At 36.0% G+C, this 21187-nt stretch overlaps 2 protein-coding genes across 3 annotated transcripts; one reads left to right on the top strand and one right to left on the bottom strand.

Moving 5' to 3' along the window:
* Window positions 1-5375: 5375 nt before the first annotated feature.
* On the top strand, window positions 5376-9930 carry LOC18048882 (serine/threonine-protein kinase D6PK). Of its 2 annotated transcripts, XM_024189253.1 has the most exons (4): window positions 5376-5705; window positions 6054-6168; window positions 6507-7846; window positions 8777-9930. In XM_024189253.1, the coding sequence occupies exons 3-4, from the start codon at window positions 6540-6542 to the stop codon at window positions 9660-9662; spliced, it is 2193 nt and encodes a 730-aa protein (XP_024045021.1). In that variant the 5' UTR covers window positions 5376-5705; window positions 6054-6168; window positions 6507-6539; the 3' UTR covers window positions 9663-9930. The 2 variants fall into 2 exon arrangements, with proteins under 2 accessions (XP_024045021.1, XP_006445431.1); XM_006445368.2 differs by lacking the exon at window positions 6054-6168.
* A 4331-nt stretch (window positions 9931-14261) lies between these two features.
* On the bottom strand, window positions 14262-18835 carry LOC18048881 (nitrate regulatory gene2 protein). The gene is made up of 4 exons (XM_006445367.2): window positions 17582-18835; window positions 17303-17487; window positions 16330-16553; window positions 14262-15256 (listed from the first exon to the last, which is right to left on the bottom strand). Exons 1-4 carry the CDS (start codon window positions 18741-18743, stop codon window positions 14470-14472), a joined length of 2358 nt encoding a protein of 785 aa, XP_006445430.1. The 5' UTR covers window positions 18744-18835; the 3' UTR covers window positions 14262-14469.
* Between the last annotated feature and the right edge of the window lie 2352 nt (window positions 18836-21187).

Below are 21187 nucleotides of genomic sequence, written 5' to 3'. Positions count from 1 at the left end.
GACTGTTTGTTTTTTAACTTTATCTACATCATTATTTAGATATTGAGACTTAGAAATTTTATTGTCTTTCATAATTGGCGCTTTCGAAGAGCACAAGACTGAAAATTAAATCTTTTTAAAACACGATCATAGGCCTTCTAAAGACAATCCTAAAATACCTATAGATTTGTCACCAAGAATCTCAATTCATAATATGCAATGGGTTTCACCAAGATTCTTCATATTGAAGTTATATGATAGCATGTATTTTGTCTAAAATAAGAATTCACTATCATTAGCTGTGAGGAATATATCATCCATATAATAAAGCATTAAAATAATACGCTTGCTCCTACTGACCTTCAAGTATATATACTGGTAAACAATCTTTATATCAAAGTTATATGACAACATGTGTTTAATAAATAAGTCTATTAAAATTACATTTTAGTATTCGAAATGAGTTACATATGAATCAATAAAAATATAAAATAATTATAATAATTTATTTGAATCCCCACTATGTCAGAAATAATGACATCATTGTAACGCAAAATTTCTAAAGCAAGAATTAAGACCCTTTTTGCTTAGTTTGACGAGAATTTACAGAAGACAAAATTGGTGTCTATGGTAACCACATCTACGTGGGAGGTAAATAAGCAAATGAATTGGCGAAGATGGAAAGTGTCTGCATGACTTAAGGCTGCATTTACTTGCTGGAGTGGGAGTGAGGAGTGTGGATTCCTCCCACTCCAGTGTTTACTTCATCAATTTGGAGAAGGATTAGGAATCTCACTCCGTAGTCCCCACTCATTTTTGGAGTGAGGAGTGGGAGTGGGAATCCACTCCCATCTCTCCCACCTCTCCCATTTCTACCATTTTTCTTATTTAATTTAATATTCTATATTTAATAAAATAAAATAAATAATATTATATTTATTTGAATAATATTATTATATTTAACTAAATAATAATTTGCATTGATTCTAAGTTAAAATTACTTAAAAATAATATTATTATATTAATAGAGAATTAATAAATATTACTATATGCTATCTTCATTTGAAAATTAATAGTATTATATTTATTTATTAATAATTATTAATAATAAATAATTTATTCTAAGAAAATATTAATTTTGTACTAAATAATATTATATTAAATAAAATAATTTTTCATTTTATATTTACCCTTCTTTTTTACCCTCCTTTTATTAAATTTACTATAATTATATTTAATAAATATTTAAATAATATTATATTTATTTAAATAATATTATTATATTTACCTAAATAATAATTTGGTTTGATTCTAAGTTTAAATTACTTAAAAATAATATTATTATATTAATAGAGAATTAATAAGATTACTATATACCATCTTTATTTGAAAATATAATATTATTATATTTATTTAAAAATAATAGTAATATATTTATTTAATATCAATAATTAATACTAATAAATAGTTTATTTTAAGAAAATATTAATTTCGTACTATATTAATAGTAAAACTGTTTCATTTATATTGCCCTTATCAATAATTTTTAATTTAAATAATTAAAATTAAAATTAATAAAAATTTGTGATGTACATAATTAAGAATATTAATAATTATTATAATTTTACAAATATAATAAAATAAATTTTTATTCATTAAATATATATTTTTATTAACTTTGTGATTAAAAACTATAATTATTTAAATAAGGATAAAATTATAATTTGAAACTATTTACTCCCAATCCAAGATAAAGTAAACACATAAATTGGATTCTGATCTCCATTCCATGCTTCCATTCCAGTGTAAGTAAACAACCTACTCCCACTCCCACTTCACACTCCCAATCCTAAGATTCCCACTCCTCATGCTTCCCACTCCAATCCAAAAAGTAAACGCTACCTAAGATTCCAATAAAGAGATTGAATTTGATTTCATTATGGGCAATGGCACCACAATTTACCGAGTATTTTACGCAGACATTAAAGAAGAAGTGAAATAGAAGAATAGAAGTTAATATTACAGACTGTAATTATTCGTCTCCCGCGCACCATTATTGCGTAAATAGGATTTTGTGTTAATGAATTAGAGACTATATATATAAAGATAACCTAGAGGTAGCAAATGTTTAGAATATTACTAGACATTCATCAATTGAGTATTATTATTTAAAATTTGTAAAAAAAATATTAAGAAATATTTATACCTCATTATTTAGAACAAAATCTTAAAATGTGCACCGTTAGGGGAAGTGACTAGAAGGGCACAATTTTGCCTAGTGTTTTGTCTTGGTTAAAACTCGCACAGTGCTGCTTTATCTATGTGCAAATAAAGTGACCCAAATTACAATGCGACCATGCTGGTGACAAAAGAAAATCTTTGTACAGCCCTGGACACGTTAAATGTTCGTCAGCAGAGGGTTTTAGGCCCAACCCATTCTGCCTAACCCAAAAAAATTGTTTTTTTTTTTTAAGTCTAGCATCATATTCCGCCTTTACAGTTTATTAAGACTGAAATCTTGAAAACAATTTGACATGCATTTCGAGAAATCTGGATCCCAAATACTATGATTAATTAGCAAAGCCCGAAACTCAGAGGCTTCTAGAATCTGTAGAATTACATGTAATAATGCATGATTAAAAATTACTAGTGACACTAACTATATATATATATATATATATATATAGTTTTGTCTCTTACATCAAGAAGAATCGATAAAGTGACACCTATGATCCTCATTTGGTGCAGGATTTACAGGTAATCACTAAGAATAGCCACTGAAAAAGCTTATGGCGGGCCAAACTCGAAGTGAGAAAGGAACTATGAAAGAAGCCACCTTTGAATTGCTTCCCTTTTTCTAATTCCAATACTCAAAGCCCACACTTTCAAACCTCTAATTTCCTCTTTTCAAAAAGCAAGGGGAACAACTAAGACTTACAAGGCCCACTAAAGATTACAAAACACTTCTTTTTCGGAAATGTGGGTATGAGTTTTTAGCATATACGAGTGGTAAAATATTTGATCCAATCATTTTAATCACTAACTATACCTTTCATGGGATTTGAGTCTCTCACATGACATCTTCACCAACTCATCGGGACCATTATTATTAACTCAATATTAAAAAAAAAAAAAAAAAAAAGAGTCCCCCAATCATGATCCGCCCACCATCTTGCCACATCACCTCCAATTTTTTTTTTTTTCCAATGACAGAAATTTAAAAGAAAAGAAAAAAAGATTAAAAATAATAAGATTAAGATGTGTGAGTGAAAATTGTCCGAAGCGACTACAAGGAAGCTGACATATCGCTGTCCTGGCTAAATGCTCACTCGTTTTCATTGGTTAAAAAATCCCAAACACAAACAGGGCGTAACATTTTTCTTTTGTCTATTGTTGACCGGCACTGCCATGCAATTGCAAGCAAAGACATCGATTGACCATGCACGCGCACGCCCTTTCAACTTCAGCCAAAATTCCTGCAGTATATCCAAGTGCTAGTGTACTCCCAACACCACGTCGCTTTTAATCCTTAGCGCCAACTCATCAACGCTGTTCATAATTTGGACATTTGGACTGGGACTGGACCTTCGTCTTTCTGAGTGGCAACGTAACTGGGGTCCTGTGCAAACAAACAATGAGACGACCGTAGTTAATTATTACCAGAACAAATGTCGCTTTGAATAATAAAGGTTTATTAATAAATTAGCCATAAATTAAGCGACCAATTGCTTATGCTAATAATGGGTTTTTGAAGATTTGATTGGTCAAACATTTCTCCTCAAGCTGATTTTCTTTTTTGTGGCAAAATAGAAAATTACGATTCGGTGGCGGCAAAGGTGCAAGGTAAATAGTATTAGATGGGGACATGCATGCGGTGGGGCGCATTCAAGTTTGGGACCGACTGTGGTGGACCAGATTTTATATTATATCAAATTATCAATAAAAATTTTGTTTATGCTTTTTTTTTTTTTTTGTTTTACGCGTATGTTCTAATTAATTTTAACAGTATACACAAATATAATAAACAGTAAATAAATAAAAATAATAATACTCCTAAAACGCCAAAAACCTTTTTTCCATTATTACAAACGGTTTTCTTTTCTAGCACTGTTAATCTTAATTTGGTAGTTTCATATACTGAGGGTCAAGTCAATTCTAACGGAGAGCCGCCCTTTTAACGCTTTTTCTATGCTGCGTAAATCGTAGTAGACACATTCTTGAGTATGAGCCAAATTTATATTTGTTGTTTCGGCAGAACCCGACCGGAGCACTTGCATCCTTAGCATTTGGGTAATCACTAGTTTCGTCTAAACTGTTTGCAGCACAGTACATATACAATTCACTGAGTAATAAATGTTAGAAAATTGCAATATTCAAATTATATAGTTTTGAAAAAAAATTATTAAACTAAATGTTACGAAATTCAATAATCTCACCAATGATAATGATACCAATGTCAAATTCATAGTACATTTGACATCACCATTCTTTTTCTTTTTTTTTTCTAAGAAAAAGTTGGTTGATATTTTTGAATTACTGTAAACTACACATTGCTGCCAAATTAAGAATTTGCCAAAGAGTTCAAATATTCTTTATCAAAACAAAATAAACAATTAAACTAAATGATGGAGTTAAAGATTGTTAACAAAACAAAAACAATGTACCTCCCCAAAAGGATACATGTACTAGTTAAATCAACAAATAAATCTTGATCTTTTATAACTAAAAGAGGGTTAAAATTAAATCTAAATCTCATCATTTCGAACAAATAACTACTTATAAAATAATGTCCAATTCCAAAAAATACCATCTGTCGTATATTTTTATAAGCTTGTATATTTATTATTTCTCTTTTTGATATTTTTTGATTTATTTTTCCCTCACAGTCACAGGTAACGAAGTGAAAATCAACATGTGAATAACACTAAGAAGATAACCTAACCCACGACAGAATTATAATGTCGATGAACGAATCAATAAAAGGTCTAATGGTAGATTAAAGGATCCAATCAATTAGCAGCCAAGCCTACCAGTAGATGGAATGGTTATGGTGGGTGGCGGTGAATTGAAGAATTTATCACACGGACGACGTCACAGCAGCAGTATCACAGCCTGGTCATGATTTACACGCGCCGTTGAAGCGGATGTTAATTGCAGTTCAATTCATCATTAAACTGAATCCAAACCCGAAATACTGTGAAATGGAATCGCGGTTGTGACACGGAGGGAGGAGGAGCGCTCGTCCCCACTCCTGAAAATAAGTGTAGCTTAAAGAAGAAACACATGTGGGCCATCGGCCCCACTCCACGGGCCCCACCAACTCCTCCACAATCACATATCCTCTGTCCGATTCTCGTCTCACTCAACAACTAAATTAAAAAAAAAAATTGAAAGAAAAGAAAAGAGAAGAAAAGCAAAAGCTACATTACAGTAACCTTCAACAAGAGCTTTAGCTGCAGTAGCAGAGTCTGTTCACGGTCTAGTGAAAGAAAAGAAGAGAGAGAAAGTAGGAGCTCGAGCTCTAAACGCTCGGGCTCTACAACTTTATAATTTTCACTTTAATTTTATTTTCAAAGATTTCAGTGAGAGAAAGAAAATTGTAGAGAGAGAGGGAGAGAGAGGACGTGAAGGTTCCCATTTTCAATTTCAGCTGAGGACAAACCCTAAATGAAATGCTTGCTTGATTCTTGAACTTGCCCGTACAGATTCTTGTTACTGATAAACCGGTGCGTTTTGTTTTCTGTTCTTTTTAATCTCTGCTACTGCTAGGGTGAAATGAAATGGCTCTGTGTGTGTGTGTGTAGCTTTTTTGTGGCTTCAAGATCATTCTCTGTACATTTACCGACTTTGAATTCGTCGGATTCTTCTTGTTTTATTCTTCTTTTGTTGAAGATTTGCGTAGAATTCAAGTGCGTATGTAGAGAATGTGCTTTCAATTAAAAAGGGAAGATCGTATTTTTCGCTTTTTTTGAACTTCAAGTCTTTTGCCGCTTTTTATCAATTTTCTTAAATATGGGCTTCGATTTAATAAGAGTATTTTTTTTTCCTTGTTTATTACTTGATTGTTAGTGAAGATAAGGATTTGACAACTCATTTGCTTGATCTGCTGAGCTTTCTAAGCATTGACTCAGATTAGCGCCTTTTCTACTTGCTAATGCTTTTGCAAGCTCTCAGAGGCTATAGCAAAGGGTTAGTGATGATTTTTTTTTTTTTTTTTTTATATGCCAGTTGAAGCAGGCTTGTCAGTTTCTGGGTTTGTGAGTGCCTGAACTTTGATGATGTTCTACAATTATCATTTCCTTTTCTCCCTGATTGATCATTTCTGATTTGATTGATGACGCTTCTGCTTTAAGTGATACAACAAGGGAAATTCATATGCTGATTTTCTGTTGATGATTGAGAAGGATAATTTCATTGAATGATTTCTCTAAATGACTGGTTTATAAGGCTTCTAGTTAGAATACCATTAAGATCTAACCAGCAAAATTAAAGTAGTCATTAAACTCTTATCTCTTTTCCTTCTGCAGGGCTTTTGTCTGATTGATTTTTCCATGTAAGTTATGAGGTCATCACACATGGAAAAGGTTCCAGAATCGAAGGCACTTTCTGGAAAATTGCCTGCTGCGGTCCAGGTATCTCATTTATGTGCCAGCTCAGTGATAGAGGTAGGTCAGGTATCAAATATGCATGGAGGTTTGGTGAGAGAAGAAGTGGTTCGATTGAACAATGTAAGAGACTTCAAAGTCTCAAACACCCCTGCATCTGTGAGGACATGGAAGGGAAAAGATTCTCTGCCTGAAAGAGAGGAAATTGTGGCTGATACTTTGATATTAAAAGGTAGTGATGATTTTTTTGAGGAGGCTGGCCCTAGTTCTTTCTCTGGGGTTAGTCATCCTGCAGAACCTATTGATACAGATCTAATGAAAACTGTTTACGTACCAATCAGTCAAAACAAATCTGATGCTGCCTGTCTAATGAAGAGCTTGTCTATGAAGGGACCTTTCCTTGAAGACCTTTCAATCAGGGTTCCTCCAAAGAAACAAATCTCGGCTGTTCTTTCACCAGCGGAAAGTTTGGTTGAAGAACCTAGTGAATTAGGTGCATTGTCTTCTCCATTTTCAGTTCCTCGGGCATCTCAAAATACAGAGAATTCGCTTCTTCCACCAGATTCTGAGGAGAAAGAGTGTGTGTGGGATGCTTCTCTGCCTCCAAGTGGCAATGTAAGCCCACATAGTAGCATTGACAGTACTGGTGTTGTCACTGCTATGAGCATTGTCAATAGTTGTGCCAGTACATATCGAAGTGATGTGATAACAAGTGATGGCATGCTTAGTATGGAGAGGAATTGTGAGAGTACAAAAGGAAGTGTTAGAGGAGATTCACTAGAGAGTGCAAAGACTAGTATCAGCAGAGCAAGTGATAGTAGTGGCCTTAGTGATGATAGTAATTGGAGCAATATTACTGGGAGTGCTAATAAACCTCACAAAGGAAATGATCCTCGGTGGAAGGCTATTCTAGCCATTCGAGCTCGGGATGGAATCTTGGGCATGAGTCATTTTAGATTACTCAAACGACTTGGTTGTGGTGACATTGGCAGTGTGTATCTCTCAGAGCTGAGCAGTACTCGTTGTTATTTTGCAATGAAAGTAATGGACAAGGCGTCCCTTGCAAGTCGGAAGAAATTGACTAGGGCTCAGACAGAAAGGGAGATTTTGCAGCTGTTGGACCATCCATTTCTGCCAACTCTGTACACCCATTTTGAGACTGATAGATTCTCCTGTTTGGTCATGGAATATTGCCCAGGGGGTGATTTGCATACCTTAAGGCAAAGGCAACCTGGGAAACATTTCTCCGAATATGCTGCAAGGTATGATTTATTTTCCTGTGAGAGTTCTCATACCCATTCATTGTGTGTGTTCGGATATGTACATATAACAAATCTTTGTTCTCATTAACCAGAAAGGATTGCCTTCGGTATTCCTACTGCCACTAACCAATGCTTCTTCTTGAGAAAGAACCATGTCTGGACTGGAATCTTCGGTGTTCTCTCTTTTATATATATATATATATATATATATATATATATATATATTTGCTGTATAAAATCCTTGTTGGGTTTTAATCTCGCTAAGGTCCACATTACGAACTAGGCACGTTATAATAATTAGTAAAAAAAATGAGAGAGGCTATGGAGCTTTGGTAACTTGTTGGATTTTATTATATGTTAATGCGATGGTTTGACTTTAAAATGCCAGCATGCATTTAGTGATTAGGAAATTCTGAGGAGAAAATAAAGACAAGTGTTTAAACAGTGCTAGCTGTTATTTCCTTTTCTATTTCTCTCTTGATTTAGGATGATAGTGCATTTGGATACAATTTAGGAATGCCAATGGGAGACGGACAAAAGTACAAGCACCTTACTGGGCTCGGTGAAGTAAAATCCTCTTCCTTCCCTGATTTTGTTGTTTCTCAATTATTGAACAATAGGCATGTTATATGCGTTTTCCCACTTCATGGTATGGCAGTACTTCTGGAATCCTGTACAGAATTCTAGGTTGGGGTTCCCTTGTGTTTTTGGAGCTACATATATTAAGAAACCCATGGATTTATCTTATCTAGGTGTAATGGTTTTTGTGATTTCTGAGATACCATTTTTGTCTTCAATTCATTGTTTCTGGCTCAATACTGTTGTGTTATCATCTCAATGTGCTGAAACAAGTTTATACTCAAACTGAATTAATTTTTATCAGACAAGTTGTGAACTGTTGTCTAAGTTGTGTTGTCTTTCTGTATGCAGATTTTATGCTGCAGAGGTACTGTTGGCACTTGAGTACCTCCACATGCTTGGTGTTGTCTACAGGGACTTGAAACCTGAAAATGTTCTGGTCCGTGACGATGGCCACATAATGCTCTCAGATTTTGACCTTTCTTTAAGATGTGCAGTTTCCCCAACCTTGATAAAAACCTCATCATTGGATTCTGACCCTTCAAGACGGGGACCGGGGGGTTCTTTCTGTGTTCAGCCTGCCTGTATTGAGCCCTCATCTGTATGCATACAGCCCGCCTGCTTTATTCCTCGAATATTCCCTCAGAAGAACAAGAAGAAAACACGAAAACCTCGATCTGAGCTTGGGTTACCATCAAGTACACTTCCAGAGCTTGTTGCAGAGCCTACTGCAGCCCGTTCTATGTCTTTTGTTGGAACCCACGAGTATCTAGCCCCTGAAATTATCAAGGGAGAGGGCCACGGTAGTGCAGTTGATTGGTGGACGTTCGGTATTTTCTTGCATGAACTACTGTATGGTAAAACCCCTTTCAAAGGTTCAGGAAATCGTGCTACATTGTTCAATGTAGTTGGGCAGCAGCTGAGATTTCCAGACTCACCAGCAACAAGTTATGCTAGTCGTGATTTGATAAGAGGCTTGCTGGTGAAGGAACCACAGCACCGGCTAGGGGTGAAGAGAGGAGCAACCGAGATCAAGCAGCACCCATTCTTTGAAGGTGTGAATTGGGCTCTAATCCGGTGCAGTACACCACCAGAGGTTCCCAGACCAATGGAAGCTGAGCTTCCCGGAAAATTTGGGGCAGTTGATCCGGTTGGGGTCAGCAGTAGCAGTAGTAAAAAGATCGTAGGGACAGACATGAAGTCGGGAGGTAAATATCTGGACTTTGAGTTCTTTTAGTTGGAGCTAAAGGATTGCTGTGCCCTTTTGAATGTGTAACATCAATTGTTAATCCTGCGATGAATGTGCCTTTGCTGACAATTTAGTTAAGCTCACTATCACCTGGAGGAAAAAGGGAAAAAAAAATTCACGGCTACTGAAAATTAATAGCTTATTTACGAAGCATGTTGGGCTTCACCTGCTCACTTGGGTGGGTCGGACATGACAAACAGACATTGTATAACCCAAAATCTAATTCTTAAATATCATTCGGATTCAGTTGAGTTAATAGCTTCTTTAGTTTCCTGTCAGCCCAAAGTTTGCGGATATTGCAGGCTTAAATTGTTTATACTTGATCGTAAATTGTAATGAATGTGACAAAAGATTCCATCACAGTAATAACTAATTAGGAAATGAAAGTTAAAATTAAATTGGCACATAATCATTATTAGTTGATAACAATTAAGTTGTAAATATGTTTTTGGGCTATACAAGCTCATCGTGTTGATTATAGCAAAATAATTCCAACTAAACCCAACTTTTAGAAACTCTTTTCTTTGAACATGCTAAGAAGATCAGATCCCCAGGATGCAGAAGGAGAAATTTTGATCAACCCAGCTTTGACTTGTTTAATTTGAGGATCACTCACTCCAGTTACACCTTCAAGTAGGACTATTCCAACAGTAGCTTTAAAACTGAGCTACACCGTCGAACTAAGCCGAGAGCAGCTCAGATAAATGAAAGGAGAGGAGAAAGAATAAGAGAAAACGAGATGAATTCTAGGTTAAATCAAATAATGAAATTGAGGTTGGTTCTCTTTTTCTCTCATTTTCATTCCTCTTATCTCCTCTCATTTTTAAAAGAAAAGGAGATGAAATTCAGAGATGAGAGGGGAAAAAAAAAAGAAAAAGAGAAAAAGAGATGATTTCTAAATTAAATCCAATAACGAAATTGAGATTGATCCAGCAGTAGTTCTATCATTTTCTCTTCTCCTCTCTCATTTTCATTCCTCTCATCTTCTCTAATTTCTTCAAACTAAATATGGGATTAACGTCCCAACTTCCTTGAAATCTCTTATAGATTTAAATGTGAAAGAGTAATGATATTTGAAAACCTCTATTCATTTCAACCAGCCCCTGCTTTTCAATTTATTTTCTAAATTACCCTTGTGCTTCTCTTTCATAAATCATATACTACTTGACACTTGACAGTTGCATATGGGCTTGAACTGCTCTTCCCTAGCAGAGCGCCAGAGCCGTAGTGGCTCTAAGATCATCTGTATATTAACCAATTATCGGAACCATATTAACTTTCCGATGTCAAAGCAAGCGGACATAAAATTTGTAAAAGAAAATAATATGTAATTTATATCTACCCAATCAATTAAAAAATTTAAAAGGAAGTTACAAAAGTTACATCATATCATATGTAATTTATATCAACCCAAAATTAATTTTTTATTTTTTTATGACTCAAGTGTAACTTGTCAAATAACTACAGAGTCGAAAAACTACTTTAAGCTAACTGTAATTTGAATGAATTAAAATCTAAATGAGAAATAAAAATCAAAATGAGTTATTTATTTAAATTACAAGAATTGTTATTGAAATAAATTGTATTAATACTAACGTGTTTATTTTGTCCTTTAACTAGAATGGACTGTTATAAGTTATTAAAATGTCCTAAATTATATATTTGTTCATCAACATAATAAAGAATAAATATTTTTATTTTTTACTATGAATATTATTACCATCATAATAATAATAATAATAAATTTTATAACAGAGCAATAATAATGGAAAACCCAAAAAAAAAATTTACAAAATTAACCATAAAATTTTTATAATTTTCAAAATAAACACCTCTAACTTTTAATATCATAATTAACCAAACACGCACTTTTCAGACCACAATACCCTCACCACTCTCAACAAGTTACCAAATCTACGGAACTCCATTACCCTCCAACAACTCACCACACACTCAGCCATATTTCTCATCATCTCTTTCACATGCATCATATGGTAACGGCGGCAAAAGTGAGAGAGAGAGAAATAGCGGTTTTGCACGGGAGAAAAGAGTGGGAGAAAGTTAGCGAGTTCGCGAGAGAGAGAGAGAGCGAGAGAAATTTATAAAACTTGGCGAGTTGATTTCTTAATCTTGAATGGGTTTTGCTTGTAGATGATTGTATCTGTTCATAGGGTTGTATTAGCTGAAAAAATAAATAATTTTCTTTCTTAAAACGATCAATTACGAAGATGGCACATTACGTGTTTGATGAAATGTTTCTTACACATTTTTTTACTTTTTTTTTTGGGGTGAATTTTTGACACCTTAAATATTGGTAGCTATGAATTTGTGCTGAAATAATTAACGGGTGTATGTTGTGTTGGATATTTGAGCAAAGGGAGCAATGACATGAATTTCAACTAAGGTGTTTGAATGGTCATGGCTTAAAAAAAAAGCGCACAAGGGTTGGGCGGCAGCACCATCACCGGCCACTGCCCAAATTAAATGACTCACGGCATGTCATATTCCTAAACCATACCGTATGGGAGATAGCGAGCATGTGTGACGGTCGGATGCTGGTGCCACTGAAGCCTAATTACAAAGACCTTTGTCAGATGGGGCCCGTCGCGCAAACTAAAGACCAAGTTGGCTTTACAACTTATGCGACAAGGGAAGAAGCATGTAAAAATTTGGGCATTTGTGTTTGTGTTTTGGTACAATAGGCACCTGTTACCAAAAGCACTGCTTTGATGTTGCACTAAAATACAAAAGCTCCGGGATGCGACAGGAAACCCAAGTGCGACAGCTATTTATTGGACAAGCTCATATGCGATGAACACCTATCGCGACGGACGCTGTTCGTCTTCCACTTCGTTTTTATTCAAAATTTGTTTATTTTGAGGTTTTTTTAACCTATTAACTCAAACTAAGTATTTTATATCCATATTATAAAAAAAAAATTTACAACATCCATGTCAATTTGTTGAGAATTGTGAATTTTAGAGATTTGTTGAGAGTGGTGAAATTTGGTAATTTATTAAGATATATTAATTTGATGATTTGTTGAGAGTAGTGAGGATTTTTTTTTTGGTTAAAAATTATATATTTAACTAGAGAGGACAGAAAAAAATTAGAAGGGCTAAATTTGAAGAATTCAAATTTTTTTTATGTAGTTATGTAAATTCCACCAACCAAAAAAAAAAAAAATATGTCCGATGAATTAACAGCCTTTACGTTGTTATCTTATTCCTACGTATAAGTAAAGCGTTGATTACTGAGGCCAACCATTATTTCTTTGCTCTTATTTATTTATTTTTAATTTTTAACTTTTTTTTTGTCTGAACCACGAGGTAGTCTTGAGTGGACCCCAACTGTATGAGGCACCTTTAAGTTTGTACCACAATTCAGACTAATTCCTGCTCGCACTGAGTCGGTCCATAAAAAGTAAAGTACTGGCCAAAGTGGTGACTTCATACGAGAACGGAATTTGAATCCTGACCTCTCTTAAAGAGTGAGAACACTTAACCACTCACGCCAACCAACTTTGATTTTTAATTTTTAACTTAAGTATTTCATTTAGTTACTCGGTGGTCCCCACTTCCACTCTCCGAAAATTACAGGTGACAGGATTGATACTTAGCTCAAACAGTGACTATGAGCCGAACGGCGCCGTTTGGACCTTTTTTTTTTAATTTTTTCATTTTCATTTTAAATTTTCAAAACAGTGTCAGTTTGGCTTTCTCGAAGTGTGGACTCCGTATCTTTCACATGCATTCTTCATTGCCGTGCCATGACAAATTGACAATCACTCACTCATCATCCCTTTTCTATTGTATTTCTATTTTGTAGCGTAACGGGTTCTAGAAGGTAATCACGAATTCACCATTGGCTGATCATATGACAGGCGCCATACACACACACACACACATAGATAAATATACATTGTAAATGACGAAAAAGATGTCAATGCACAAAATTGAGGGCAAGAGAATAAAAGACAAAATTATTGAACCAAGAGAAGAACTGTTTGCTGTCACTACTCTATTTGTTTTGTCTCTATTTTAGTTCTGTGTACCATTAATTCAAACCAGAATGTGGGAACAAGTTAGAACTCAGATTGCTTTCAGAGTTGAGACCCGGAAAATGACATCAATGCATCCTTTTGTTTACAACCTTTTTGTTGATTTATAAATTTGGTTAGAAGCTTTGCAACCAAGATCAGATGTGATGATAACACAAACATAATGAACAAGCGGACATTGTGAAACTCATAAGCATATACTTTCCTAATTAAATGATTACATCGCCAACCACTGACAGTTCATAATAGGCAATGTAGGTATGGATCCTAACTTTAGCAAAACCGTAAAAGACAAAACCAATCTTTGACTATTTATTTTAATCACAGGGTGCACTTGCATTTGATAAAAAGAGCAAATGGCATTAAGAATTTAAGATACATTTTCCTGCTGTGTCACAATGTCTTGTGTTCTTTGAACGAAAAACAACTCCTCCCCCATTTTTAAAATTAAAAATTAACAAAGAAAAAAGAAAAAAAAATGGGTTGTCTGGATATTTTCTTCCATTGACCAATAACAATCCAAGCAATTTCCTGTACAAAGACATTTTCTTCCACTGACCAAAAACAGGATATCATAAAACCACAAAAAAAGAATCCACATATTTACATATCAACTCCCCCTTTCCCACCAAAAAGAGAACAAAAACTGCAATAATTATAGGAGCCTACAGGCAAAAATTCCAACTCTTATGAAATTCAACTTTAAAAAATTCAAGTGGAAAAATTATGGTATATCTATTTGATAGCATAGGAACGAGTGCATACCATCTCAAGTGCTTCAGTAAATAAGGTAGAGAAGCTGGTCAATGCCTGAAAAACCCCTGGCAATCCTGTCTGAAGATTGTTCAGTGTATTTGCTCTGGTCACCTCTACTGCCCTGGAATGCCTCAGCAACTCATCTTCCACCCGCCTTTGACAGGCGGCAAGCTCCAATTTTTTCTCAGCAAGTGGGTCTCGAGCATCTAATACATGTCCATTATCAGGCCCAGGATCAGGAAGCCCAATACCTACCATGGAGTATGAATGGTAGAATTTCCTTTCTATGTTACGAAGAGATGAAGCCTTCTTCTCAAGTTCCTTTGATGCAGTTTCAGTTCGCTTTTTAATCTTCAGCTCTTCAGTTTGTTTTACAGATATCACATGAACAACATTTATGAAGCTCTTGATGGCCTCGGAAGCAACTGTGTCCGGAACACGCTCAAGAGCAAGCTTCCACTCATCGAAGAAACCATACACCTCAGAAGGTTCCCTTTTACCACTCATGTTGTCATTGCTGACAGGGATAAGGGTGAGCTTGAACCAGCCATGGAGGGACCGGACAAAATCACGTTGAAATTTTATTAAGCGACAGAAGCTGGAGTGCCAGGCAGTAATAGCAGACTCAAGGTTACGAGTGGCCTGTCGATGCATATCAGAAGTTGATTCACCCTTGGCTGCTTGGTTAACGAGTCCACGGACTTGCTGTACAATGTTGTTTTGAACTTCATGGTACTGATGCATTGCTTTCCACATGTACATGAATCTGCACTCAATATATCAGATATTAAAATACATGGTTTAAGTTCACATCAGTTAAGCAGCATGATAAATCCACTGAACATGTAACAAAGACAAGAAGTCACTGTATCGCAACAATCACTTCTTTGAACAAGTTACAAGATAAAAAATGGTGATTGTCAGGTCCAAGATTTATTGCCATAGACAACCACTATCTTGTATATACAGTGTAGTCACTTTCTAGGAACAATTTCAGCTTTTAAGGCTTCTTGAGCCATAAGTTTGATTTCCCAAAAGCATATAATTGTGAAGAAAGCATTGGCAACCAGCAAGCAACATTAAATGACAATTAAGCTACAAAGTTAGCTAAAATTATGATAATCATATTCTAGTGAGGCAATGCTTATCATGCATGACTATTAAGTCATTTGTGGTTGAATGATGAGAACACAATGAAACATAACTTTGCCTTCAAGACTGGCACAATATAATAACAAAATGACTTAGATTGACACATTCTGCAACCAGTCCTTGAATATTTTCCTCTTGTGGGGCTTAGTACATTTTTTTCCCCCCTAAGAAATAGATAATGGTGGTGGACCATATCAGTTAATTTGATCTACCTAACTCCACTCTATGATTTGATTTTGGCCACAAAATACTTTGGAATCTGAGAAAATGAAATGTAGGCAATTAGGCATGGTGCGGTGCTGGGCCACTACATAAGAGGTAGCTAGCAGTTGCCCAGTTGAGAACAAGTGTGCTGGCATACAGAACAAAGCAAGTGGCAAAAGCAGAGCAGTGTCTCATAATGATTTACCAACCAAGCAAAACGTGAGAGATCCACAGCATTATGTTTCAACAGAGAAAACAACTTGTACCAAATCAAGACTAAAACACACTAATATATTAATCCATTACTAATAAAAACTTGGACAGAGGGAAAAAAGGCCAGCAGGCACTTCTGAATTTTGCTACAACATGAGCCAACCCAAAAAAGTTATGACTCTTCGTGGGGTAAAAGAAATCATTCAATTTGAGTTTAATAAACCATTGCTCTGATCGAGAATGAATAAGATTGAAAAGAAAGGGACATACCCATGGCAAAGATCAACAAGCCGTGGAACAAGGTCACTGTCTCTGAGACTGATGATGGCAGATGAGGTGGTATCGACACCTTGAGATGCAACAGCAATTAGTGACTGTAGCTTTTGAATTGAAGCCTTGGTCTTGTCTAGCTTGCTATCATCCTCCCCCTTGTACTCTTGACTTTGCAAAGCTGATAGCTTTCTGTCATGCTCAATCTTTGCACCTTCTCTAGCCTAAATTCAAAGCATTTTGTCGACTCATCGTAAATCAAATGCTACATCACAAATGCATTCCACAAATCTGGCACCAAAACCGATAAAAACTACACCCCATCTTCTTAATCAATTTTATTAAATCACTTGTTCATTACATTACATCATTCAATTTGATGACCATATTCAGATTTAATATTAATAGGGCTTGTTATCAAGAAAAATGATATAATTGGGCATTAATTATTTATGCATGCATATCTAGTAGACCCACAACAGCCACAAGCACGTCGACAGATGCGGATTATGAAAAGAAGCAATGATGTAAAAAGTTTGACAAACGACAGCCGCCCAAATCACGACAATACCCCCAAGATGCAGCCTACAGCCTAATCCCACCGCAAAGAAGTTGTGAGTGTGGTCGATCACGTGGGGTTACAATTTCCAGGGGCATTTTAGTAAGGAAAAGACAGCTAGCTAGGACGGTAAATTACTTAAAATTAACATCGTCCACCACGAGTCAAATACTGCGGTCGACTTACGCTACCAACAACGATGGAAATCCTAGTCATCACTTTCTCTCCACTTTTTGCCTAGTGTTTTTTATTATTATTTTTTTTTACACAAATTAATAATGTGTAAGTTTATGTTTACCTGCCACATTTTCCTATTAAATATTAATTAATAATTAACTTAAAACTGTTCATATATATGAATTTTTGAAAGGATTGAAACAAAAACGGGGGAAATAATTGCTTAAAATTTTCTACCTTGACTTCCCCGTACAGCTTCTTCTCCCACGCCAAGAGCCGGTCTAAGATGGAAAAAAGACTCTTCGGACCGCCCGGTTCGTTGAGAGAATCAATGTCGAGCCGGTACTTAACTGCCAACGGCGGTTTTGAAGTCCAGCTCGAGCTCAGGTTACTGAACAAACTACTCGAATGATACACAGTCTCTGCAGCATCCAAAAATAACTTTTTAATGATTTAACTAAAATTGAATGATAAAATTGTTAAATGATTTTGAAATTTTTTTTTTTAACGACCCACTCTTCAATTGTTTAAAGCTACGATCAAGTTGAGCTCGGCCGATTTCTAATATCTCGAAAAGCTGGTCGCCGGCAGAAGCAGCTTTATCGAAATAGTCTTTAAGAGCTTCAACGATCTCTTTCAAATCCTTGTGTCTGATAACCAGCTTCATATCTGAGATCTCCCTGTTCCTGAAACTAGCCGAAGACGACGCCGCATCGTCGAATTTTTTTATCGGCTCTTGCTGCTTCCCCGAAGACCCGAAGTCCGACCGGGCACCCATCTCGGATCTCGACTCCTTGTCCATTTCCTCTTCCTCGTCGTCAGACGATGTCGTCGTGCTGTAATGATCCCCCCACTCGCTGCACTGAACCTCTTCCCTCTCCGTCTCCTCATCAGCAACGCTGCCGTTGTAATTGAAATTGTTTGGGAAGGGGCGGCTTTCTCTTTCTTTCTGTTGTTGTTGGTGTGGCTGGAAAAAATCGTACTCGGATCTCTCGGCCTCTGTTTCGGGCTCGGACTCAGATTCCGGGTCGGGCTCTGGACGCTGCCGGCTTTTTTGATTGAAGAATTCGGAGTCGGGAGGAGAGGGCGGGTAAAAGTTTTCCCAGTTCCAAACAGAGGAAGCTTGTGAAGGCGTGCTCGAGTAAGTGGAGTTCGATTGGAAAGCTGTTGGGTAAAAGTTATTTGTCATCTGGCTTCTTGGAGTCGAAGCCAAGCTTGAGTCTGATAGAATGTGAGGGAGTTTCGGCGCTGGCTTGCGACGTCGTTTGGGAGGTGCTGTCACGTTGGGTGTATGGGAAAACGGTCGAGAAGGTGGCGCCGGTGTATGATGCAGACTGGGGCTGGGGCTGGGGCTGGGGCTGGGGCCACGGCCGGGACCGGGGCTGGGAACGGGTGATGGTTTGACACGTGGAGGTATGTGATTGGTCGTTGGTGCTTTTATTGGTGAGGGGTTTGGTGGGTGGAGGAAGACGGCGGGGGTTTGGTCGGAGATGGAGAGATGTTCGCCGGCTGCGAAGTCGCAGAGAGCCGAGCCGGTGAGGCGGAGGGTTCGGGAGTAATCGGCGTGAGCTGCAGCCATGTGGTGACGAGCGTAGACGGCTTCTTTCATTAAACGACGCCGTTCTTTGCACCGCCTGACCGTGTCCTCGTTGTCCAGCTTCGATGCCGTACAACCCATTGTGTCTCGGCGCCGCGCCGGATTTCACCTCTGTGTGTGTTTATAGAAAGTGAACAATCAGTGCAGTGACAGGATTTGGAGCTTTAATATTACTTCTCTCAAATAATATTATATAAGTTTTCATTTTCATCTTTAATTTTTTATTTATTTTTTATTTATTTTTTTAAAAAAAAGGCTCACTGATGGCAGCGCACTCGTAGCTTGTTTAGTGGGTAATTAAAAAGTATAGGATTTGATTAAGATTGAATGAGGGAGGTTGGTTGGTTGATTAATAATTGAATATTGTTTGTTACCGGGGGGGGGGGGGGGGGATAATGCAGAAGAAGGCTGCCTTTTGTTTTTGTTAGGAAATGGGCATGACCGTAATGTATAGTGGGAAAAAGCATTGTGGTCCCGGATCAGATGTTGATTAATTAATTTTAAAGTCTTTAAGGCCCATAGGTGATAGGTAGGTAGGGCCATAGGCAAATGTACTGTTTGGATTTTGTTTTTCTTGTTAGTTGGAATTTTTGCTCTTGAACCAAGCAAATGTTATTACTAATTTATCTGGAAAGCAGGAAAGCAACTTTGACGATGGATACACTCCCGATCTCGGCAGTCTTATTATTGTAGGCTTCTGCATTTAAAGTTTTATACAAGTAAAAAAAAAAAAAAAAACATGATCATAAAATTTCTGTTGTGACCACACCCACCAGTAATTTAATAATAAAACAGTAAAAAAATAAAATTAAAAAAAAAAAACGAAAATATTATCCGTCACCCACACTCGCTGACACACTCATTCTTCCCCAACATATATTTGTGACCAACTCATTTAGCAAAAATGCACACTCCTTTAATTTTTCTTTTGCTAGACTCGATTTTCATTTTTTTTTAAATTTTTTTTTCCGGGTTTTGGAAAGGCTTATTCCACGAGGAGCCCAAGTCAGTGTAGCATAGAAAGCTAGAGGCGCTTAGATATTCCACAAACAATGAATGGATTCTTTTCAAAATTTTCTTTTAAAGAAATAAAATAATAATAATAAAAAGAAAAGAAAAGAAAAGAAAAGAAAAGGGAGATGGTGAAAGGCAAAGATTGAAAACGGTGAAAGGAAGTTTTTTCCTTCACTTTCTATTCCATTCAAATTTGATCCTCACTGGACCCAAGCATCTACTCCACATGCACCGCCCTTTCTCCTCTTTTGTTTGTAAATTATCTATGCCCATTTCTTTTTCTTTGAAAGTTTTGACCTTTTCACCTTGCCGTTAAAATTAACGAGGTGAAAGAGACTTTCTTGCTTACAACTTTCTTATTAGTAGTAGTACCCACAATTTTTTGTTCGTTTGGTATCTGATTCTTCTTGAATTATACAAATGGGTATGGGCTCCTATCAAATTATTCCTCACCTTCGCCTTTAATCTGTTGTCCAGTTCTGAGATTGGGAACTTGATCTTAGGTAATAAACCGAGGATACTCGATTGCACAAAAATCATTTTAATCTTTTCTTGGAAATAGGTAAATATTTTTTTTAGTCCCTATATTTTTAATTAAATGTGTGCTTAATCCATATATTAAAAAAAAAAAAAAACATCAAATACCTTATTGTTAAATATATTACACTTCTTATTCTTTTTTTTAATAATAATAATAATACCCATACTATAATATTTTTAGAAATATTAATTTGTCAAATTAACCTTAGAAAGTAATATAAAATTTCATGTAATTGTTTTTCTTTTAGTATGTCTTAATTTTTTATAAAATAATTATTAGTAAGATTATTAAGAGATATATCTTAAAGACATTTTTTTTTGTGGAAATGATTCAAACTTGTTTATAGTTCTGCTATACCGTTGAAGATAGCCAGCCAGATTTAGATTGCCCAACTATAATTTGGGAGTAAATTTTAATTAAAAACAGTTCTGTCATAAAATATCAGAGACTGAAAATTAAACAACGGCGGCAATAGTACCACTACTTGTTCCCGGAGAGAAGAACAGAAGGACAAAGAGGTGTTAAATTAACCAAATCGAGATTCAGAAATCGTAAAATCAGTTCAAAGAAGCAGACCCAACTGTAAACAAAGGAGTTGCCAAAATTAAATTATTAATTTTCTCGTCCGGACTCCGATTGTTGTTATAAGCATCCAATTCCAAGCAGACGCTTAAAGTATAGAAAAATAAATAAAATAAAATAAAATAAAGAGGAGAAATGATTAAGTCATCAAACGAAAACGATGCAACCGTTTTAATTCCTAAAAAGGTCAACAACGTGGGTCCCATCCAGAAATTGGTTATCTCCACTGCCCCCTCGCCCATCCACCCCAAGGCCACTCTCCACCACCTTCCCTCTTCTTTTCTTCCTCCTAGGAGGTGGCGGGAAAAGTTCTAATTTCTGCAAATACCTTGTGAGTCTGAGAAGTTGGCCTAAAATATAAATGAACCAAGAATTATGAATGGGCAAT

This window comes from Citrus clementina, unplaced genomic scaffold (assembly GCF_000493195.1).
Source record: "Citrus clementina cultivar Clemenules unplaced genomic scaffold, Citrus_clementina_v1.0 scaffold_3, whole genome shotgun sequence".
Classification (NCBI taxonomy): Eukaryota; Viridiplantae; Streptophyta; class Magnoliopsida; order Sapindales; family Rutaceae; genus Citrus; species Citrus x clementina.
Note: the sequence above shows the minus strand (reverse complement) of the source record. Positions and strands in the feature narration are given on the sequence as shown.